Below are 25,557 nucleotides of genomic sequence, written 5' to 3' on the forward strand. Positions count from 1 at the left end.
TCAAAAGGCTTTATAAAAGATGTTAGAATCATTATCCTGACCTGACTGACAAGAAAATCAAGAAACAGACCACTGAAAAAATAACTAACTGAATGTCACCTGGCAGACAAGCAGAAACATAGTATTTCAAGTTTCAGTCCTATATTCTTTTGGCAAGATCCTTCTGATGTTTTCAAATGCCACTGTACAAGCAGGGAAGTGTTCACAGAATTTACAAAGGCATTGATTGTGATTTTCTGACAAGCCTGGTCTGTAAGTACCCACTAAATATTACAGTAAGGAGCCATTATTGACTCCTAAAACACTCTCCTCTAGCAAAGCCATCCAGTTGTTAATGGCTGGCAGAAGCTCAAAACCCCTGTTTAAAACAGTCTATCCTTTTTAAATGCCCTTGCAGTGTTGGTTTTTCCCAGCTGTGACATTTATGATAGGAACAAGCAGGATAGGCAGTGATATTTTTCTGTTATCTGGTGTAGCTATTTCCCTATGCTTTCACAACACCAGGAATTTCAACATGTACAGCTCAAATACTTCCCCATATCTGTTACCTCCTTAGTCATTTGGTGACATTACTTCTTTAAAATAAATAATTTTAAGAAAGAAAAACTCAAGTAAAATTTTCTGTCGAGAGAAAAAGCATTCACAAGTCTCATCAGACATGATATTAGTAGCAAAAAAACTTTGGCTTTCTCAGAATTACAAGAAACAGGCAGTTGCTGAACCTAAAGAAGATCTGTGTGCCAGGCAGGAACTACAGAATGTAGTATGTTCTTTGCCCTTGCACCACCTCCACTTGCCTCCTCCACTAAAAGCTGTTGGCTGCTCCTCTATCACTCATCTAACTCAGTATTGCCTGCTGCTGCTACAGAAATTTTCATCCATGCCACAGCTGACAGATTCTGGGCTCTTCATTCAACTCAGGTAGCAAAATGAATTATAATCAGGGCCGACAATCTGCCTGAAAATGTACAATGCAATATGTGATAGTGCATCATCCAACATTTAACACATAAATGTATCATTGTCTGAATGCAGGCAGGATCTCCACCAAATAACAATTTTCCTTTTCACGTTTGTACTAGTGGGTAACTTACTTTATTTTTTTTTAAATAGTTCAATGGTATTTTACTTAAAAAGTTGCAAGAACATTTAAGAGCCACTCAGAAGGTGTTTTATTTTTAGCATAGGAATGAGTCCAACTACTTTGAATTCAACAAATTGAACTTTTATTCGTAATTAGAAATTGTATTTTCAAACATTGATCAAGTAAGACAACAGTGCTGTGCGTAAACAATACGCACACTAACACACACAAATTACTTCTAGGGTTAGATAATACCATAACTGCCAAGTATATTCAGAAGGACAAAACCTATTTCTTTGTACTGAGCTACACACCCAGAGAAGTCCTCAATAAATGACTGCTACAGCTAAATTGTTATCATCCTTTCTAGATGACAACAAAAACATTGATGTTCTGCCCTACTTGCACTGCTCTGCTTTTGTCTGAACTTTACTGCACCAATCCATGTTCTACTGGATGATTTGTTCCAAAGTCTTTGCATTACTAAAGTGAGAAACCAGTTATTTGGGGTTTTTTTTCTACATGTTTGATTTGAAAGTCTCTTTCTATTGCAGCAAATAATAATGATCACTGGCTGTCTGGACCAACTTCTCCACAGGAAAAGTAGATTTCATTATTTCTGCTACTGACATAAAGCTCTTTGAGGACATTCTGTGATCTCACACCCAACTCTGAGCAGTCACAACAGAAGAGAATCATGATGACTGAGTTTTTCTTTAAAGAAAAGCCATCTATACAAGAATAAAAAAATGTTCATTTATTTTGCTTCAGCACTGGTTTCCTGATTCCTGTTTTTTTTCTCAGCCCATTGAATGTTCAATTCCCACTGTACAATACACTCAAATACAGGAAGGATATGATCAGTGGGCTTGATTTCAAAGGTGCAGAACTACCACTGAATTAGATCTGACCAAGTTTAAATGACCCTGGGGCACTTCAACGCCTTGGGGTGCATTTACAGATCCAACCATTTAAGGCACAAAGATGTAACTTTAAAGGTATAAAACCATTCCACATGTCCTTGTTTGTTAAAAGATTCAGAGGTACACATGGTAGTTCTAGAGCTGCTTAAAATGCCAGAAACACGTCATTTCAACTAATTTTGTTTTGAAACCAAGCAGTTTTGCATTCTTTCATTACTAACCTGGCTGTTAAAGTTGGAGAAATGACAATAGAGGCAAAAATCTTCACCATAGCCATTTTACAAAGATCAGCTGCAGAGCCTATGAAAGAAAGTGATCTGTTTTTAATTTAAAGCATGCAAAAGAAAAATGTTCTTCTTGGAACTATGGCATAGGAACAAAAAATATCAGAAGATTCTGAATTACAAGAATTTTCAAAACTAGCAGATACAATTAATGCAATATGTGAAACAGATTATAAGACTAATAAATAACAGAGGAAGTAATTACATGTTAATTAAAACTAGAAAATAACAATATGAAATCATGTGTTAATTAAAGGTGAATTTGTCATTCATGACTATACATTGAAAAATTGCTTTCTATAAAAAAAAGGTATAAAATTATCTATCTCTAAGCTTTAATTAAAATTTATCTATGAATTAATTAAAGTTTATTGTCACAAAAGGTCAGAACATTGTTTCAGGCTGCATTTCAATTTGGAGCCTTAATTTTGCACTTTTTCATATTTCCATGTATATGTAAAACATATTCATTACATTACAGTGTTAAGAGCAATGGTGCATAAAACAGTGTCATGGCATAGAAAAAATGGCACATTTCTGGTCATCAAGCAGCAGAATAATTCTCCAGGCCTGCAGCTTGGTGAAGGGCTTTGTTCTGATCCAAACATTTTACACAAAAGATTTATCTGGTAAAATATAGAAACAATCCTTTGAGTAAAGAGTGGAAGCCATAATCCTCCTTGTCCCACTAAATGTCCTAGATCATGGTCATTTTTTTACAACCCTGTAACTCAATGAATTTTGAATTTTTTTCTGCCAAATGATTCAATTTTCAGAACAGTATCAGAGAACAGCCAGGTAGCCAAGTGACAAGGGTACTCTGCTGAGAGGCAATCAGAGAATTGCAGAGATCTCCAATCAGAAGGGACCCATAGAGATCATCAAGTCCAACACCCCAGCTCATAGCACAACTCTAAATCTGAACCATATGACTGAGAGCATTGTCCAAACACTCCTTGAACTCTGTCAGGCTTGATGCTGTGACCACTACCCTGGGGAGCCTCTTCCAGTGCCCAGCCACCCTCTGGGCCAAGAGCCTTTTCCTGATACCCAGCACAAACCTCCCTGACACAGCTTCAGGCCGTTCCCTCAGGTCCTACAGTTGTCACTGGAGAAAGGAGCTCAGCATCTCCCCCTCCACTTCCTCCCTTGAGGAACCTGCAGACTGTGATGGAGTCACCCCACAGCCTCTTCTCCAGGCTGAACAACACAAGGGACCTCAGCTGCTCCTTCTCAGTCTTGTCCTCACCACCTTTCACTATCTTGGTGACTCTCCTCTGGACACTGTCTGACAGTTTGATGTCCTTCTTATATTGAGGCACCCAAAACTGCACACAGGACGTGAGGAGGGGCCACAGCAGTGCAGAGCAGAGTGGGACAGTGACTGGCCAGTGAGGCTGTGCCTGATGTCCCCCAGGATACAGTGGGCCCTTCTGGCTAGGGAAGACTATCTAAGAGAACAAGGACAAAAGCTTAACATCTCTTCTTCCTCTACAGTCATCTATGACAAACTGCCCCCTCTGGATCCCATGCTGAGACTGTTTTGCTCATGAACTGTACCCAGTGCAGACCCTCAGCTGATGATGGAGGCGGTAATGTCTGACTGTGGATTTGGCCTCAAACACCTGTCTTGTTTTCCTGTTCAAATGCTGTGTCAAATTATTCAACACATTGCAAAAAGGACAACTGATATAAAAAGTAAGAAAGGATGTTTCAGCAAAGGTCAGGTAAATATCTTCTTAGTGATTGTGAGGATAAAACCATACTGAGCATTTAGTCCATCACAAAAGATATGTTCTAGATACACCCTTTCTGAAACATTGTAGAGTAATGAAATTTGGAAGGCTTCTCAAATATTTTTTTACTGAAATATGATTTCTAGAGGTATCTTATTTTAAAAAGAAAACTATTTTCCTTTTAAAAAAGAAAATAATTAAAAATAAAGATAAAATGAACTGTTTGCTCTATGGGAATTAGGTACAACTGAATAATAACTGAAGAATAATATGCTGTACATTGGCGAAAACTACTGAACTGGGAAATATTCAAAAAGAAAAAAAAATACTATGAAAGAAGAGTGAGAAACCGAATTGTAATAATTCAAAGCTGCAATTCTACATTTCTCTCAATATTGCCATGCATCTGAAGTGTTCTGCTATCAGTTGCTGCTACCATAATCAAAATGTAAATTACTTAAATCAATTAGACTCTTAGGTATAACTACAAAACACATATTAAATGCAGTTTAGTACACTAAATGTGATAAAAGGTTTTATAATTTATAAAGTTTTTATCGTCTTCAAATATTATCGTATAGCTGAAATCTTAAAATTAAAACATCATGGTAGTCTAGAATGAATTTTTTAAATAAAATTTGGAAATAGATAATATTTTAGAGTTTTTTATCCTTGCTTCACCACACCTTCTAATATTACATTTTGAGTAACAATTACATTATTTTTAATCAGATTTGTCCTCCAGTATCACTTGAACTGACAGTGAAATCTGACAATCTTATTATTGTAGGTACATAGAAGTGAGTGTTCCATAGACAGTCCTATGACAACCTTGCTCCAGCTCTTAGGACAGATGGACACAGCAAATGCTGCTCAGAGAGCTGTGTTTCTTTATCAGTGCTACACTGTGTGCTCTGCAGGACTCTCAGAATGAGAATTAGAATTCTAGCTCTCTAGGTACCTTTGCAGAGACAGTACTCAAAGACTGTCAAACAAGACATAAATACTTAAGTAATTTTTAAAATTAAATATTAAATGAATAATATTTGGATAGGAAAGTGATACTTCCAAAAGGAAAGTTCAAATAACTTTAGAAGGAGCATGCCATCACCATGTCTAGAAAGCACTTTTTCCTTGCCTGTAAATTGTACACTTCCAAGGTAACTTAAAGAAAACTCTGTCAGCATCATGCAATTAAAAAAATAATTATTCTAAGGGACATAAAGGTAGGAGGCATCTCAGTCTTGGGCTGACAGCTCAGGTTTTTTTCGCCTTTGGGTGGCTAAATCCTGTACACACATGAGCCCCAAGTGACTTGACCAGAGTATGTTATTGCATCAGATTGACTAACATGTAAGCACAAAATTCTGACTTTTACATTTCCAATCTATATGTTAAATGTTCTTCTGTGGAAAAAACCACCTTTTTTCTTGCCCTCCACAGAATTAAGTTTGAAATTTCTGCAAAGAATGAGCTGGATTTCTGAACAAATAATAACAATGCACAATTATTGTAACATTTTGTATTTCTGAAGCAAAAGCTACCTGGCAAAATAAAAGCTGGAATCTGTAAGGAACAGAATCACAGAAAGCCTTCTGGAGTAATGGACTATAAAAACCAGAAAGGAAAGTGTTTAAAGAAACAATGCACCTGAAGAACAGAATTCTAGATATTCTGTCTATAGATAGTTTGTATCAATACCTACATTTAACTATCAAAGAGCACTCTAGTGTATTAGAACATTTATACTGTTGCTGTTATTATCATTATTATTGTTATATTATTCTGTTTACTGGCAATTTCCAAGGTAGATGGAATATATAATTTTAACTCCTTTTTCACAGTAAAACTTACGCCTACTCTAGTAGACTACTGTGCTTCTTCATATCAAAGTTGTTGCCCACTAAAGGCAAGCAGGGATAGAGACAGGTGGGTAGACAGGAAGGTAGGGAGGCAGATATTTACCTTGAACAACAAAATTTACAGCCTGCCTCTCTGCTTGAGTGCGCAGCTTGTAATCCTGTGCATTGATATTGGCCAGTGGCCTTTTGCGTCCCATTATGGAAACCACGTAACCTTGCAGGATTGAAATAAAAATTACTGTTATGTGATATAGAGGGATTTAAATTAGATTTCAAAAATTCTTCTTGAAGATAATACAGATATTTGTAATTATGTGCTGCCTGAGTCAATTTAATATTTTGTCCTCTGAAAATAGTCAGAGCTTATTTAAACCTTCAATGCTTATTGTATTTTTGGTTTAAGTACTATTTAATTCAGAGAATTGGTACATATTATACAAGGAAAACTTTAGTTCTTTAAGGTTGTTAAATTTTTTTTAGGAATGTCTACCGGTAAACCAGCAAACTCTCTCTGTGGGAGATGAAACTATAAATACCTAGCAGAATTAGCTATCTATTAGCAGCCATAATTAGAGCTTTACACATAGTGAATACTTTACTTGGGAATAGTAAAGAAAAATCAATTTGTAGAGTAATTAAATCAGTAATGAATATCTCCCAAAAATTTAAAACAGGTTTTTTTTTTTGGGAAGAAAAGTTATCTTTTTTTTTCTGTTTTCTTTATATAGTATTTCTGTGCTCCTTTCACAGCCAAACTTCCTTAACTCTAGTGCGGTGGGATTTTTTATTTTAAAAGAAATATAAAAACACAGTTAAGGCTTTATGTTAGGCCTAATGACCTATTTTCCTAAAGAAACACCATTTGGAGGGCAAGTGAGAGGAGTTCAGACAGGAAAAGAGATGTGAGGTTCCTCTTGTCAAAATAACACACACAAAACTTAAGCTTATCTTCAAAAATAAACTCCTATTCTTATTTTAAGAAAAATGAAAAATCATCCATGTTAAAAATACATCTTGAAAAAAATTTTCTTTATATTTCTGATCACCTTGACTACCCACGAATTGTCGTTAGATACCATGGAAATTCAGACTGAATTTCCATGTCCTCTGCTCTACAAGCACAAGTGGTGAGGAGACCTCTTCAAACACAAAGTTATCACCTTATTATGGACAACATATACCCAGGCTTGTGTGCAGAGGATGAATTAATTCGGCTTTCTGTGTATTAGTGCATTTCCAGGAGCGCTGATACCAAAAATACCAGTTTTGAAACAAGAAACAGAACTATCTGGAAATTAGGGTATTCTTTGACAAATCAGGCTCCCCAATTTAACTAACAATTTCCATGAAGAACAGTATTTAAAGATGGAATTCTTGAAAAATTGTATTCTTAGGTAAAATTAGATTTACTGTAATATCCTTATTCCTTTGAGGTATGACTCCTCATTACTGAGCACTGTTCCCAAACAAACACCATCATTTGTGTAACAGTGGCAGAGAAGGTGCCTGGTGTCAACGATTAATCTGCAAATCCATGCTTGAATGAGGCCTTAATGTGGTCTTTTCAATATGTCAATAATTTAATAAAAAACAACAGCAGATAGTAATATATACACTAACAAATATCTTCCTCATAATAGAATTATTCATATGTTTATCATGTCTACATTCATAAAACTTAAAAAATATTAATCAGAAGGGTGCTGCTCACCTTTGAACTTCAGATAAGTTGAGAAAATTAGCCCAATAGGTTGGAATGCTTTTGTTGAGAAGTTAGAATCCAAGGTGGATTAGCAAGAAAAATATTAAATAATATTGATCTGCTGAAGATTTCTAAAGTTTGTACAACCTAAACAGATTGTTCTTCTACCATTAATGGTTAAAAATGTTTGATAGGCAGGAGTGTAAGAAGGAGTAAGAAGTAATTAGACAAGTGTGCTTCGATGACTTTAGAACATTAATCACGGCATTCCTGTCTACTGAACTCGTAAACCAGATTCTCTTGTGCAGAAGTCTGTTTATTGAAATTCATTGACTTTTAAGAAAAGAATGCTAAGTTATTTTAAATACATCATAAATATATAATAAATGTGTAATGTTTTACTAGGTATGTTATGTTTGGTTTAATTACAGCTAAAAATGGATGTTTGGTAACTTCACTTTTCTCAAGCAATATTAATAAACAATGGAATGCAAATGTGTGACACAATGACAGTTCATACTTACAGTAGACTTTGAGACCCTACAAAGTACAAAAAATTAATACTATCAATTTTCACAACTAGAAGTGAATTATATGTCCCTGTCATTGCACCCACCCATGCAGTGATGGGTAATATTATATTGCAAATTTATTATTTATTTCTTAAAAATGTCTTAGTACTGCATGCCCTATTAAGAAACAAAATAACTCAGTTTTGAAAGTTCTGCTAATTAGCTTTTAAAAGACAATATTTCAAGCAGCTATGTTTTCTCTTCTCAAATTACTGCACTCCTAGGATTCACTAAATATAAATTAATTTGTAGACTAAAAACAAATTTGGTGCAAGAAGAGTTTGCAGCTGCTGGCTCCAGAAGCACTCTGTGCACATCTGTCACTACAGCTACCACCTGAACTTCAAGAACATAAATTCTGATTGATGCATAGAGAAAATTAGTCTAAAAAAATTGGCTGTGTAAATTGACTGAACTTCCACGGTCCAGCAGCCTTGGACCCAATTTATTAGGTAGAAGATTCCTTGGGCTTTTTTTCTGTTGGAGTACATTATATGTCAAAATGATGCAGTGTAATTTGACATTAAGTAGGGTTCATTCTGAGAACAGATGTCTTATTCTGTTAGCATCTTTCTTAGAAAAGGCAGACTTAACCAGCTCCTTTTAGGGCTAAAAAGAAAAAAACCCAAACCTGATTCACCAAGAAAGGATATTCCATCTTTTTTTTGTTGTCCCGTAACTATCTGAATTTGGGTCAAGTTGAATCTTTGTCTTCACCACTGTCACACAGTGCAGATCAGTAAACAAAATCTGGTCACAGACTTTGGATTACCTTTATTCCGGCACTGTTCAATGGTTTTCTTTGTAAATTCATGTACTTTCTTGTATTTTTGCATAAAACTCTCTATAAATTGACTGGCTTGAACAGGAGTAATTCCCAAGCAGTCAGCGAGACGTTCTTTACCTGGTGGCACAGAAATGATCTCTATTATGCAATAAAGCAGAACAGAAAACAACTACATACAATAGCACTGTTTCATGCATAATTAGTGGAATTTCTTAACTTTACTTACCTCTATGAAATAGTATGGATCTGATACACTACAATCATATTGCAACAAAATAAATGTTTAACCCTGAGCTTGAATGTTTCACTGAAGTTACTCAATTAAGTATATAATTACTAAGAAGTATATAAGAAGTATGCAATTAAGAAATTCCTAGTTATAATTTATACCTCTAAGGTGGTTGAAATCTCTTTTGTTCACAGAGCAATGCTGTTGCTTTAAGTATTATTTTACCAGTTCAGTGTTGCAACTTCCAAACTTTGAAGAGCAGATAAAGACTTGAAATTAACTTTAAATAAATACGAATATAATGAAGATCTAAAAAGGGATGGAGATGCTGGAGTTTAGCTAGAAGCTTTAGAGTTCAGCCTGAATTTAGAAAGGATGTTTGGAGTCTGGGTCCCACAGATTTCAGTCTTAGGCTCCTCAATGTCAGTAGAAATTGGGATCCAAGTATTGAGATAAAAGGGTTGGAACAAGAAAAAAAAATGAAAAAGAAAAAACAGAACAAGTGTTCCAACAGAGAGAGAAAGGAATAACAGCTTTTCTACAGGATATAGGCGCACAATATCTGTTATGCTGGATCTAAGAGCATTTATAAGAAAAGGTGGGAAAAACCTAAAGATATTACAGAGTGTGAAAATATAAACTAAGAGCTACAGTTTAAACCCACTTATAAATCAAACAGTTCCTGTAAAAATAAAACATACATCAACATTCATTCATTCATATGAAGCTTGAAAGACAGATATATTTAAGTCAGCTGCACAGCAACACAAAACCAGCACTGTCTGCAAAGAACATAAGCTGAGAGGAGACATCTAAAGGCACCAAAGGCATGGAATAGTCATTGTCACAGTAAGACTGTCAAGAAAAATTGTCTAGCACATTAAAAAGAGAGAGGATTTCAGCCATCTAAATGCCATCACTGTCAGGCTGATGTGCATTTCAGAACAATTATTGTAGCATTTTGTTCTCAGTCACGCCAGGATCTGCACTGAGCAAGAACATGTCTAGACAAGGTGCTAGAGGAAGAAATTCACACAGACATCCAGGATGACATTTGCTGAGCTATTATAGATCTGTACTCTTTTTTTTTGACATCTTATTTTCTTCCTGGGTCAGCAAATGACAAATCTATTTGATAAAGCACACGTTGCTAACAGCTAGGAGACTACTGTAGCTTCCTTAGAGAACTGTAACATCTAAGTTTGTCCATGCTATCCATTTAAAGAACTATTAATATACAGAACAATTGCATAAAATACTAGGAAAATTAAAGCACAATATTAGCAAGGCCATCTGAAAGGTCCCAGGGAAATGCAGTTCCTGGGAAGCAAAAAGAGGGGAATGAACAGCCATGTAATTGTGTCAGATCGTGCTCTCCATTCTGCATCATCTTTCAAAAATGAAAATAGCATTAGTTGTCATTTAAACACTGATAGCCCTCTGTGTCGGTCCAGGGTTTGAACATACTGCCATTGCATAGAAGGAATTCCTTATTTTACAGAAGTTAAGTTGCTCGTGTTTTAGTTCTACAAGATGACTGAGGCAGAAGCAGGCGAATTGAACTGCTCCAAACCAAACAAAAATACTTATAGAATGTCATGAGCTGGAAGGGACCCACAAGGATCAACTCCTGGACCTGCACAGGACACCTCAAGAGTCACACCATGTGCCTGAGAGTGTTGTCCAAATGCTTCTTGAACTCTTGTCAGGCTTGGGGCTGTGACCACTGCCCCAAGGAAGCCTGTTCCAGGGACCAACCACCCCTCTGGGTGAAAACTTTTTCCTAATAACCAATCTCCTTTTTCCTTTATTATCCTTCAGAATTAAAGAAAAGACCTTGAAAGCATGAACCAAATGCAACTTAAGAAAACAGAACATACAACCTAAGAAAATAAAAAGAAAATAAAAAGATTACTATTTACTACATGAAAGGTTTTTATTAGCTCCTGTAAGCATAATACAGGCAAGTTCCTCAGGGAGTGTTTTTGTAGTTTTCAATCCTAAAAGAAGTATTATTCACACTCTTCAGTTGTATAAAAAATGTTTCATTTATGAAAAGTGAGCTGTCTTTTGAAGGGAGACAAACTGTGGGTGGAATTCAGTCTATCAATTTCAGGTATCTAACAATTACTTTTTGTCAGCCCAGTTTCCATCTAAGTGGTTTAATGATATAATTTCATGTCTTAATCAGGATCTGATCACACTTCTAATGAACTGGAAACTTCATATTATCTTTGAGGTGCTTCAACTGCCCTTGTTTGAGAGAGAGGAACACAAACCAAACAAGTAAATGGAGACACTTATGTTAAGCACTGCTGCACTTAAATCTTTAGTGCCTGGTTCAGAGCAAGTGAGGGAGTGCCAATACTGTGCTTAAATGCAAAGATTCAAGCTCTCTATAGATCAGTAGACAGATACAGGCTCCACTGAGCCCCAGGAACTGAGGCATTTCTGACTATATACAGAACCACAGGGCATTCAACTGGTGGTGATTCATCTGACTACATCTGTCCCACCCACAGTGGAAGAGATAGGAAATGTGTAGCATTTGCATGGACCAAAGGGCAGGGGTCATAATGCTGGCATTTTGTAAAATAACCCAGTGATGAAACCATTCAGGTGGGAAATGGAAGATTTTATTCCTGTCTCAGCACAGACAGGTCTAAATTTACAGTGTAAGGTACCAATGCTGGGCTTTTCTAATACAGACTTTAAACACAGAGCTTTCAAATGCAATACAGCTTAACATAAAAACACAGATGTGTATGCATATACACACACACCCCTAAACATAAAATAGATATTCAAGAGAGCTGAATTTGATGCATTTCTTCCCAACTGAATACCATAAATGATAAATGGAATACCCTGGCTGACTCTGCCTTTGGTTCAAGGACTCAGTGTAAAAGATAGCTTAGAAAGCATTCACAACCAGGAACTTGAGATATAGCATTAAGTGTTTCCAAGTTACATAAAGCTTGCAGTCCAGAGCTCTCATTTCCTAAATGACTTTTTCAAGAACTCATGCTCTGTAGAGAAAGTTAGCCAGCTGCTCACTGAAACCAATTCACAACAGCTTCTAGGCTGATGACATACATGCATCTATTCCCCAGAAAAGGTAACTCCAGGCATGTATGAAGCATAAGGAGAGTTGGGCATCATTTAGAAATAGCAGGTAGTTTTGGAAAGTGTGAAGAACATCTTGACTTATCTAGGACCTGGTCAGGACTTAGGCAGAATGGGCAACAGTGTATTTTTGCAAGTTTTCTGCAGTTGTGAAGAAAAGGCAGCAAACATTAAGACTCAAAGTAAGGGAACACTTTTACACTGAAGGTGAGCAACGTTGCCCAGAGAGGCTGCAGAGCCTTGAAGAGCCCTTTCTCCAGCCTTGAAGACGTTGAATATCTGGACACAGTCCTGGGCAAACAGCCCTGCTTGAAGAGCGGGCTGGATCTGATGACCTCCAGAGGTCCCTTCCAATCCCTGCCATTCTCTAATTCTATAAATGTGATTTAAAACAATATTGGAGTTTTTTAAAATTTCATTGCAGTTATTCTCATCTCTGTCTATATACTGAGAGAATCCAAAGTCCACTCAAAATTAGATATATGCTTCAGTTATATCAGCAGTAAATAAATACAGAATCAGACAATCTTTGTATATGGCAATATAACTACATTAATTTCATAATTCTTATACTGAGTAGATAATTTAATAATCCTGGATAAAAATATAAATGCAATACTCTGACAAACTTTTACTCACCTTTAGAAATTCAATCTACTTATATAAATTATGAATAGAGCATAAATTTACAGTAGCTGGTTTTTTTCTAAAAATGCCTACCTGCTCCATAAACCACCGAGTAAACTATACGCTTTGCTTGCTCTCTATCAGCATGTTTCACTTGTTCACTTGGAATCCCTTTCCTAAACAAACAAACAAAAATCACACCTTCTCAGTTAAACTAAATTGTTATCCCCACAGTAAACTTATTTAAAGTCAATAATAATTTAATAACTACAAAATTGGAAGATATGAATAGACGTACTTAAGGGCTTTTGTTATCAGCCAGGAATGCACAACTTCTTTACAAATTTTCATACTGATAGTCCATAGTAAATAAAATTATTTATTTTAATTTTAATCTTCTCCTTTCCTTTTCAATTAAATTCTTGGTTAGGAAAAATCCTACTACTATATTACTAGCTTTTCAGATTGAGGAGAATTTAACAGTGGCTCACGATAAAAATTAATTATTTCCAGCAGCAGCATTTCTTGAAGATGTGAGAGACTCAAAACATAGGTCTGACCTAAAGCTTGTTTAAATAAGACTATGATCAGGGCTTCACAAATAGAAGTATCCAACCTTTTTTCAACAAATGACTGATAGAAGCAAGCACTGCCTGCTCCATATGCCTCCACAATAGCAAGGCTCCATAAAACAGCAACAGTAGCTGATTCTGGACTCAAGAGTGCATCCAAATTACTCCCAGCCAGCCAAGGGTCCTCCTTCCCAGTTCCTATTCTCTCACAACTGACATATAACAGTCCTACAAAAATGCTAATAGATTTAGCATTGTGAAAAATGAAAAGTTATGACTTTGCAATCATCAAGTATGTGCCACCTATAGTTTTCCTTATCAAAATACAGCTTCAGGAAGAATACTGAAATTATTAACAACTGAAAGCACTGAATAATATTGATCATTTGGTTTCAATGGAAGGGTCTTGGGGGAAATCATATGCTCATTCTCTGAAAATCATACCTACAAAAATTAAATTTGAATCATGGAGATTAATTGCTATCAGAGATACTAGATGATATCTGCACCACTTGGGAAAAAGTCTTCCCATGAAACTGTCAATCTTTTTCATTAGTCTGGTTGCATTTTTAAAACCAAAGTTTTCTATGGTTTGCTATGAAAGCTTTTTTTTGTCTGAAATTTGTTGTGAAGGTTTTACCTGAGAAGCTTTAAGAAAATGGTGTATTTCTCTGCATTTTCTTCAAGGAAAGTCTTTCACCACTATTAAGATATTCAAACTTACAGAAAATCAGCAGAGCCACATATTTTTGCTTGCATACCTCATACACTGATTTTAGCCAAGCCTATGCTCAGTACTGGTATAATTAGACATTCTGAATGACAAACAGGCAGACATTGGTTGAAATCAGATTTAAGCAAGTCTTTACAGCATTACAGATTTTTGAAGAGGAAAAATAAAACCTAACATAATTTCCAGCCTTCACTGGACAAAAAGTCTTTGGTTTTGCAGAAGCTCACATTGTTCCTTTGAATGGCAACTGCTCAAAGATGAAACAAAACTTTTCACTGCTCAGTTTAGTTGAGAAACAAGAATAATTTAATAGTGCTTCCACCTGTAATGAAGACTCTTCCCACTTAGTCATTCTGCAAGTTTGAGACTCTTACAATTTACTTTCTTAGCTGTGGCAGGTCAAATGTTCATGGATCTTTTGAATACAGTAGGTTGAGATTCCCAGTTGTACCTGAATATAAGGACAAAGTGGCAATAGGAGCTAATAGGTACAGAATTAGGAAACTAGACATCATTAAGGATTTCCTGAAACAATCTCCAGCAGAAAGACTGCAGGAATTTCCTGAAGAACCTGGCAGGGAACTACACAGACACTTGAGAAAGTGTCGATCCCAAGGGAAAATAGAATCTGCTAAGAGAGCAAATATCGCTTGAGGACCTTTCTGACATGGAACACTAAGGCTGGGGAATGCTGAAACTGGAGAAACACTAGAAAATGTAATACTGCTTTCCTAATACTGAATAATTTAAACTAGAGGATTGGACAAGGCAAGAATGGGAGGACAGCAGCAGAATTCACTTGCAGATTTACTGAAGTCAGAGGCTAGAGACAACTGAGAGGCAGTGGGTATATCAGCTGCTCACTTCTTTGGAAAAGAAGGGCTAAAACACAGTGGTGAGAACTACTGTGGAGACTTGTAGAGGAACACAGATATTTGTCAGACCATGCTACTGAGGGAGACACAAGGTGAGACTTCCTGGGAGGGACTGGTGGCTCTAGAGAAGTTTTAGCAGTGAAAGAAAACACTAGAAGTAGATTGTGTGCACAATTAGAACTGCTGCTAGAACTTTGATTATGATTTTGCATTATCCAAGCTTCAGCTTGGAGGGCTGACTGGAAAAAACAGAAATAGTATTATTGGTGTAATGATAACTGGCAATGTCAGCAATCACAATAAAATCTTGCCTAACATAGTTATTGGTGCAGATGTACATGCATCATGTAATCATGGCAATCCAACAGTCACTTAGCATTTCCTGGTCTGTGGTTAGTCATGAAACACATGGCAAAAATTAAAAATTCAGGGCTTTATCTCAAATATTTCCTTCAATATAATGTTACAACCAAAATGGTCAATCAAAACCTCAGAGCGTGTCAGTGAGAAATGTGAGCACTGGACAGAGAGGCAATACATCTACCACTCTGAGTATTGCCAAATTTATATACCACCTAAAAGAATACATAATTATAAGATATAAAATTGCCATATAAATCAAAACTGCTTGAGCAAACACAAGTCATTAATCATAACTATTTCTTTTCTAATAAATGCTTTTTTTCTGTTTGTATTGACAATGATTAGCTTCTACTAGAGTGTTTGATTCCTTCTGCAATTCAGAGAGGCATTCCTGCAGTTTGAGACAAAGGCTGTTTATTCCTTTGAACAATAAAATTAAAGGGGAGGTGTGCAGTTTCTCAGAACTGCAGCAGCCATGCTAGAAATCCCCAGTGGGCTTTCTGCTTTATCCTGTTTCCTTTACAAACTAATTTAGGTTTGTGATAATTGATTTGTTTTAATGGGTACTGTGAGAACCTATTTCAAGATAAAACCTTTATTTTGCCTTTGGACTCATCATGGAACAGCCATGATATTGATAAAAAGACATTGTTATCTGCATACTTGCATAAGACGCTTTTAGCAAGCCATGTAGGGCATGAAAATACTCCATGCTGAAGTGTGGTATATGTAACATAGATCTTCAGTAGAAATTCATTTTTTTAAATAAATTTGAATATGATAAAGGAAGGTGAATGGGCATAAGTAGTTGTAGCTGCTGGGCAGTGACACTGAGGCTGTGACTCCAGCTCACCCAGCACTGTCTGTACAGCTGGAGTAAGAAGACTGTTAATGCAATGTTATAGAAATTGGTACAGAAAAAAATGCTTAGGAGGAAAAAGAATTTGCTGCAGATTTTGTTGTGGAAACAGCAAAATTTCTGAAGGCCTGCAGGAAATAAATATGCAGTTACTAGTTCTAGCATGAAATGTATTTTTCCATTTTATTACATCCTTCTCATTACTCTCAAATATGCTGGGAGAAGTTCAAGTTCATAATTAGTATTTTCATAATCTTCAAATCTCCAAATGTGCAGTATTTCACCTTCTACATTCCTGCATGAATATATTGCCTGCATTCCTTGCCAGCATATTTGTCTCAGGCTACTTCCACATTTCTGATTTGTTTGTCCTTTACTTTGTTTAACACCGATTTGCAAGTAGTTTGCCTTATAATACTTTATTTGATAGACATCTCTTAGGCAGAATAAAGAACAGCCCTGAAAAGAACAGTGCTGGAAGACATGTTCAGGTTGGCAAATCTCAGTATCCTGGGAAGTAGTTAGCAGAGCTAAACAATCTGGGAAGGTCTGTTAGGGCAGCAAACAATTTGCAGCCAAAAAATTGTAGAATATCTAACAAACACAGTGAGAGTAGAGATACACAAAGTCTTTAAAAAGGTGGCTCTATTAAGAACTGGACTGTGTGTCTAAAAGGGAATAGCTGCCTAATTCTGAGAGTAAAAAACATGGAGAAACAATTTTCTAGCATACAGTGAAGGCTAACATGAAATTATCATTATGAAACAAAGAGAAGATATGAAACAAGAAGAGGAATATATAATTTATTACTTTTTCAAATAAAATACTTTGAATATTATAATAATTTCTCCAAAATTCACTATATATTTTAATTTATTAATGGGGTCTAATGGACATCTCAAAGCATTTCTACTGAATTAAGTCTTAAGTCTCTTATATAGATGAACACCAAGTTTCTTTATATCCCCCAAAAATACAGCAATTATATCTGTATTTTTAACAAAGTTGAACTGTAAACTGGAATAACACATTTAATACAGAGTAGACATCTCCATGGATTTTTACCTGTACAGAATACTAAAAAAACAATATGAATTTTAGTATTCAGAAATGAGTTCACACAACATAAACACATAAAAAAAACCATTAAAGAGGCCAGAGGGCATAACGTATGTGCAATGGCAAAATAAAACCTTGAGAACAGGTAGAAATGGGAGGAAATCAGTCTTAAAAGAATGCGATAAGACATTCCAGAATTTCTGGGAAACGTTGTGTGGTGACGGAAGCCAACTGTTTATGCACAGGAAAAGGCAGAACAAACTCCTCAAACACAATATCTGGCAGGCATGTGTTGCCTTGATCTGCATTTCACTCCAGCCAAGCTACGCTCACTCATAATAGCCACAAACCCTTGGCTGCTCTCTTGCATCTGCCAATTAATCCAAGTCCAAGCTGTGAATTGTTGCTGTGGGAAATGAGATGGAGGGGCATTAAATTCATTTTATATGTGGTCATTAATGTCCAATAAATGAGTCAATATATGAGTGGTACACGTTTGTTCATTTGATGGCTCTTACAGCATTTTATGTTTTCATCAGTGAACTATATAAGTCTCATTTTCCATCACCTGTTGCTGTTTAATAGCAGAGGAAAGTTTTACATTCTGTAAGTTTGTGCCTGGAACTTTGTGTTGGGATATGAAACAGGTATGGACATTTTATGTAATCAGTAAAATTAGAAAGGCCCAGTTTTACAGCAGCATCACCATTGGGAAGATGATGTAGGAGGCAAATTCTGAAAGTACACTTTCAGTTTAGCAGACCTTATACCTGAAGCAATCAGAATACATATAACAATGTATATGAGTATCCAAGACATGGAAAAAAACTGGCTACCTGTAACCCAGTTCACCCACTGCTAATGCAATGAGCAAGAATAAACAATTTTTTTGAAAGCTCCTGTTCCATGACTCATGGAAAATGCTGACAAGGCTCAGGCATACTTTGTTGCAGACATTTGTAAGGTAATATGCAGAAGAGAACTTAGAATTACTTTTGCCTGGCTAATCTCTGTTACAAAATACAGAAAATGAAGAGGTTGGGAAACAGTTTCCCTGAAGACATTGTCATATCAAAATATATCACTACTTTTGTCTTGCATCAGTCAAGAGCCAGACATAAGATTACATAAAATTATACATAAGAATACATAAAATTAGCCCATCTTTTTCATACAGAAATGTAAAATGTATGGTTTCTATGCTTACTATAACTATGAGGCATTTACACAACTATGTTCAAAACAAAAAGTAATGAGATTATCTTTCTTGGCATAAGAGCATGGAGACAGTAGGATGAAAAATGAAATTTTTCTAGACTGCCCAGAAGAGTGGAAATATAGCTAAGATACTTTTCTAAAAATAGGAAAGAAATCCCTCCACAGAAAGCTGTGGACTCCCTGTTTCTGCAGGTGTTCACAGCCAGGCTGGATGGGCTCTGACTATCCTTGCCTAGTGAAGGTGTCCCCTGTCCATGGTAGAGGGTTGGAACTATACAGTCTTCCAGGTCCCTCCCAACACAAACCATTGTAGGATTCTATGGAAAAAAGCATCTACAAAGACTGAAATGCAGACTAACATCTTGCCAGAAGGGAAACTGCAGGTCAAGAGTAACAGAAAGATAAAACTTTGATGTAACCTAAGTATATATTAGTTTTTCTGTTGTATTTTTTTATCTATGTCACTTCTAAACACTTGTCATGTCTGGTTCAAAAGGTTATGTCAAATGCCTGTATTTGCAATTTTATCATTACCTGGTTTGCATAAATGAGATAAAAGGTTACAGAATAACACAAAGAAACTCCTCACAGCATAGGACGCCAGATCCCCCACATCTCTTCCTCCTTAGCTGAAGGGCAATACATGTATTACATATATATACATGTATATTTATCCCCACCTGGCATCCGGAGGGTCAGAGCTGTTTTCCAGCAGCCACTGCACATGCTGGAGGACCTCTGGCACAGATCTTTCACGTAAATATAGGGGTCATGTAGTCATGGGTCAGAGGGGTGAGTCACAACACACAATTCAGCAGTTTAACATTGTGTTTTATTTAGTTCAGAGGTTTTTTTAACGTTTTTATTTGTGTTCAACTTCTTTGAACGAAAGACTACAGCTGTCAGCTTGATGTCATCCTTCCCAGACTACAGCCAACTCTAAAATATTTTGTCATTTTGTCTCTCTTCCCTTTGGGTATGACACCCTACCAAACTGTGGTTAAATTTATTTTATATCTATTTAGCCCCTGAAAATATCTTTATAACCCCTATAAAAAACTTTTGCAAGAATCCAGAAGCACTTTAGTATTTTAAAACTTTTTCCAGTAGTTAATCATAAAATAATTTATTTTGTCTGAGTAGCCTCTATAATCCATTGCATGAAGATTTATTTCATTAGTCCTCAACCTCCTTTTAAAGAGCATGGTATCTAACTTTCATGTATTTTAAAGACATGACTTTGCAGCTTGCTATGAGGGTCAAAAGTCTTCTGTTGTTACATTTTAAAGTAGCAGGGAACCAGATAAAGCAATTGCAACAAGATTATGTCATAAATTATAGCTATCATCAGTAACAACTTGCTGAGAGATTAATTTGGGACTGAAGTGATCCATTATCTTTATTAAGATATTTATTGGCATGTTGCTGTTTCAGGTATCAGATACTGAAGAGATAAATTAGATAGCACTTATTTTCAGTGTTCTTCATTAGAAAAGGGCCATTTACAAGACTTTTCTGCAAAAATGCAGAGTTCTGAACGCATGTCAGCTGGAACAGAAAGTCCCTGACACTTACATAGGTACTTGAAAAAGCACACCTTACCCTGTAACCTTCATGTTTCCTCTCCTTCACCCCAACAGGGAAAAAAGGAAGAAGGGCTTTCACCTCACATAGCCATTGTATTTTTTATTTCTGAGGTGTAAGAGCATTTTATTTCTGAGGCATAAGAGCAGTCTTATTTTAGGGTCTCTGGATCTTTGAGTATAGAAGAAAAGGAAGTCAGGGTAGCTAACTCCCCACATCAGATGCTGGTGTGAGCTTTGACAGTGATGGACATCACTGAAAGAACAAATAAATGTTAATGGATTAAGAGGTCTATGCAAACTGGGATGGCATAAAATTTCTCAGAAGCCATTTGTACAAAACAATAGGGATCAAATGCAAATTAGTGCCCTTGGAATTCTTTCTTTACTTATCACAAATCACTTTTCAAGCTTTTCTTCAAGTGGCTTCAAATAGTTAAGACAGAACAGCAGCCATTTTGGGAGATGACACAGGCAGCTGCAGCAGAGCATCAAATAATTACACATCTTGGACCTGTCAAAAGTCTCACAGAAATAGAGGGACCTTCAGAGCAGCCTTTAGCTAAATACCAGAGAAGTGAAACAGAAAGAACAGAGTTCTTAATATATAATCAAAAGATGATGCAATGCCATCTCAGATATTACACAGAACAAAACACAGAGCTATCATATTGTTCCAACAATGTACAGTTTCCTCAGGGAGGGGAAGAGAGGAGATGTCACATTACATCAAACTATATCCACACAATACAGAAAAAGAATAAGAGACAGACTTTGAAATATCTTGGCCAGGCAATCAAAAAAGGAAGAAATCAGTCATGCTATGTATAAGGGTCTTGAACAAATTCTGCAGAGAGGGATAAGAAACTTCCTATCCCATCTTTTTCAATCTTCTCTATAAACATCTCTTGCAGCTTAAATTTCTGGTATGCCTTGGGTCAACACTGAACTAAAGGCAATAGTAAAAGTGAAGAATGAATTGCCATGACATTCTTGATTTCATCAAAATTTAACTTGACACTAGAGCTGAAGTTGAGTGAAATGAAGTAAACAGAAATATTTTACTGAGCTCTGGAGCGTGCTCATAAAACAGAGCATTTTATTGAAGTCACTCTAGAAGGACATGACTATTTGGAGATAGGAGTTTCATACACAACAGAACCTTTATAAGAAATTAGCAAAGCCAAAATTTATCAGACACCACAAAACAACTAGGACTATCCAGCCCCCTCAGACCTTGCTTTCTTCTCTAGTTTCTGTATTAGTTGTGGTGGTGGCAATTGTAAAACTTTATTTTTCATTTACTCTAGATGGCTAAGAAAGCATTTTATGTGCCATAATAATAAGCTCTCAATGTGATCTGAGTCTGCTTAAACTTCTAGTTAACTGCTGATTTATTTAAAGCTTCTAAAAACAAAAGCCATTATGCTTCCTGAAGAATTTATTCCCTCTGCTTTATCTACCAGTCTAAACTAAAGCAGCAGCTGCACTTCTACAAGGCAGTGTAAAGTACAAGGTGAAATTTCCACAGGTTGTCATATAGACTGTCAGAGTGCAAAGTAAGACAAGTGTTAAATTTAATTAATATCAACTATTGCAAATGAGCTTTCAAAACATGTAGAAATCTGTTTGCTGCAGAAGTAGCACTGTTAAAATATTGCACACCAACACCCAAGAGGTGTTGAAATTGGAGCTTAAAACATTTTAAAACTCTGATTCTGAGAAGGCAAACTGAACATTTTCCCCTTTTACCACATACAGCAGCTGCAGGAGCTGCAAGTGGTACAGCCTCACTCACAACTTTTTTGCCAAACAAGTTACCAGATTCATAATGAGAAGTACCTGTACCTAGTACCTGTCCCTGAATATTACTTGATTTGAAAGGGCATGCCTTCCCACTCAAACTGAAATTGTGTCTCTCTTAACAGCATATAAGAAACAAATTACTGATTCCACACTTTTTATCAGTATCACTCTAAATAAAAGTACAAGATGAGAGATATTTTAGCTGTTGATCAGAATAGAAATTATATATATACTGCAAAAAATGCTTCTTCAGAATCTGTTTCACCAAAGGAAAGTAAGTAGAAGCCTTGAAACTAACTAAGAATTGTAACAGGATTATAAAACCAGCCAAGTAAAAGATAATGAAAGAAATTATATATTAAAGCTTAGTCAGTGTCCTAGCAAGCAGCACTGAGCTTAAGGCTCCTGATTTACTGTGAATCAATACAGGCTGAGTTACAGATCCAAACTTCAGAGCTGAAGGATCACAACAGTCATACACTTCTAAAGAAAGACTTCAGCAGAGATGCTCAGTTACACTTATTTAAGAGGGCTGCCATGTAACACACAGGAAAACTTCCCTCTACTCTCTTCAAAGGATTCTAGTAGTAACCCTAAATAGTCCCCAGTAAAGAGTAATTATGATTGTAACTTGTCTTAATGCTGCAAAAGATTCACCATTTTATATCTGTTCAGTGGCATGGGATGTCTCTTCATTGCAACTCCAAAAACAAAGATTTTGCCATTTTGCAAATGGATGAAGTAAAATTAATTAACTCAAATTCATTTCAGACTTGATATTAAGTTCATAAAAAGGGGTGAAATAATGATCCCAAGAGACCTCATGTCCTATAAGATTAGAAGTGTATAGCCTGGATTATCTAAAAAATTGTTAGACAAATATGGGGCTCTAAGAACTCTAAACTGGTATAGCTCATTATTTAGATAAAGAACAAAACTAAAAGAGGTCTGCCTGGGGTAAAGGGAGCTGTGAAAGCCTGTGGCTGCACCTTGTAATTCTATGTCTGCTAATGGGGACAGGAGGAGAGCTAAAGCTCTTCCTGTTTCCTTAGTAAAAATCCACCTGGACAAGCATGATTATTTAATTATTCCTTAATCACCTAACAAACACACAGGTGACATCTGTTGATTAACAATGTCTCTGTTCAAGCTCGGTGATAATATTTTCATAAAATTAATATAGAAGGACAAATATTCATATCTGTTTAAAAACTATTCAGCTGCAGATGTGGTGTTCACTTCCCAAAAACCTATTTAAATTATCCCTGATTAACTGGCCTTTGCTCTTGCTATTTGACTAGGCAGCCTAACTGAATTCCATATCTGCTATACCATACAGTTATAAGAATTAACCTGAAAAAATACTATTTTGTGGAGAATTAATCTTTAATCTATTTAATACAAAGAATATATTTGTAATAAAGGGATATGGCCAGGTGTATATATATTTAGCCTACCACCAAGCATTTGTGCATACTTGACCTTATCTTTTTCAAACAGACCATGTTATCTTTTTGTATTATTCAGCCCGTGAGGACTTATTTTGATTAATTTCAGGAATATCCAAAATACCTTTGCTTATTTCCTGTGTTACTCAGAACTCAGCAGGGTATCAGCAGATAGCTATTGTCAGGAAGTAACCTGTATTGCCAAGAGGCTGGAAAAACAAGAGTCCCTATTTTGTCACAGTTCCTACCAGACCAACTGCCAGTATGCAACAGTTTGGCTCACCTGGCCATCACTGGGCATAATCAGCTCTGTGAGCCCCCTGGTTTGCAGGTGGTAAAGAAATAAAATTCCACACTTCCTGCAGGAAGACATTCTGCGAAGAACAAACCAAACCTTTCTGCACTGTCATATTTTTATTCAAGGATGGCAAAACTTATTTAAAAACAAAAAAAGACAACACAAAAACATAACAAAAAGCCTTTTCTCCTTTCAATATGTTAATTCCAAGTAGTTCTGTGCTTTGCTTCTCTCTAGGCTTTTTCTTAAGTAAATTCCAAAACCAGCATGTCAGTCTCTAACAAAACAGTTCAGAACAGATATCACCATGATACCACAGAAATGCCAGCTGAGGAGAGATGGACTTTCATATTTAGAACATTTTATAAACAGCCTGCAGTTCCCAAGGTTATTTGAAATGAAGTGTTCAAGTTCCTCTGATAGTGGCATGGATAGTATAATCTAAAGACCCTTACATGTCTTAAAAGCATCAGCCAACCAAGCCTATGCTATAAAAAAACGAAAGAAATGTTTTTTCAAAATTATTAGTGGTAAAGAATTTATAAATCCCTTGGAATTCCAGGATAATTACACACTTCTTTATTTTAGATATAAACTGCCATGGATACAAAGACATAACAAGATATGTCCTCTTCTCTGGAGCCATTTTTTTAAACTCTCTGAAAGCCACACAGACTCAGGTGAACAATTATTATGTCCAGTACTTACTAGAAGGTAAATTCAATACCTGGAAGAAGAACAGGTATTCATGCTGCTCTCCATCACCACACAAAAGAAAGCACTAATAGCATGAATATGAGGGAACAGATGACAGATGAAAGAGAAAGGAGTATTTTGTGGTTTGGATCCTATAAAACACAGATCTCAATGTGAAACAGGAGCAACCAGACCACTATCAAATTCTCCAGGCTTCTTTCAAACACTGCCATGAGTGTAAGCATAGCACACAACTGCCACAAATCATCCTTTCATTGGTATAATCAGAGCAAATATCACCCTTAAAAAGTATGCACTAACTACCTTGTTACTTTAATTCACCATCAGTACTTAATGTGTACAGGTTAAATTACAGTTCAGAGGTAGAAATTGATACGTTAAAGAGGATGCCCATTTTCATACTGGAATGGCAGCAGTTATCTGATTATTATACCTTTTAATACACAACACATCTGTATACTGATCAGTATTAGACCTATTCCTCTACTATACAGTAAGATGTAAGCATTTTTAATAGAGATTATTTAAATTTCTCTACTCTCTATTGTTTTAGCTTTTAGAATTTAAGGAAAACTCACTGCATACAGGCAAACTTTTTGTGTGTTCTCTGATTTCCATACTGAAAAAGAATTAGAGTACAACTGTTTAACAATGTTATCTATTAAAGGCATTTTTCTGAGGCATAGACCAACGTGGGTATAATTACACTGGATCTACAGACAACCTATAGCATAGAATATATGACAGAAAATACCCAGGTAATTTATCACTGCATGGGAAAGTTTGTGCACAGGGACAATTATCTTTCTGCTCTCACACAATTAAAAATTCACTGTTTATAGCAGTAATAAATTCATGCTTTCAGGTAGATCATACTGTAAGCAACTTATTAAATATCTTTGTTAATTTCTCCCCTTCTCAAATAGCAAATATCATCTAAAGAAAAGATATATTTACCATGAAAAGATAACAGTAAACCAATACAAACAATCTAGAAATATTATTAAATCTCAGAGAAGTAACATGGTCAAGAGAATGTTCTTTGTTTCATATGCTAGTATTATCCCCAGAGACTATAAATCACCTGGGTATTC

General features: G+C 36.0%; 1 protein-coding gene across 1 annotated transcript in view; it reads right to left on the reverse strand.

The window, feature by feature from the left end:
* The window catches only part of POLN (DNA polymerase nu), an 89,863-nt gene that overhangs the window by 21,331 nt on the left and 42,975 nt on the right, over nucleotides 1–25,557 (reverse strand). Inside the window, exons 18-21 of the mRNA XM_072927939.1 lie at nucleotides 13,026–13,108; nucleotides 8,936–9,067; nucleotides 5,993–6,103; nucleotides 2,229–2,307 (exon numbers count right to left, since the gene is read on the reverse strand). Of these exons, the coding sequence (XP_072784040.1) occupies nucleotides 2,229–2,307; nucleotides 5,993–6,103; nucleotides 8,936–9,067; nucleotides 13,026–13,108 (405 nt within the window). The remainder of the gene's footprint in view (nucleotides 1–2,228; nucleotides 2,308–5,992; nucleotides 6,104–8,935; nucleotides 9,068–13,025; nucleotides 13,109–25,557) is intronic.

This window comes from Taeniopygia guttata, chromosome 4, assembly GCF_048771995.1.
Source record: "Taeniopygia guttata chromosome 4, bTaeGut7.mat, whole genome shotgun sequence".
NCBI classification, from domain to species: Eukaryota; Metazoa; Chordata; class Aves; order Passeriformes; family Estrildidae; genus Taeniopygia; species Taeniopygia guttata.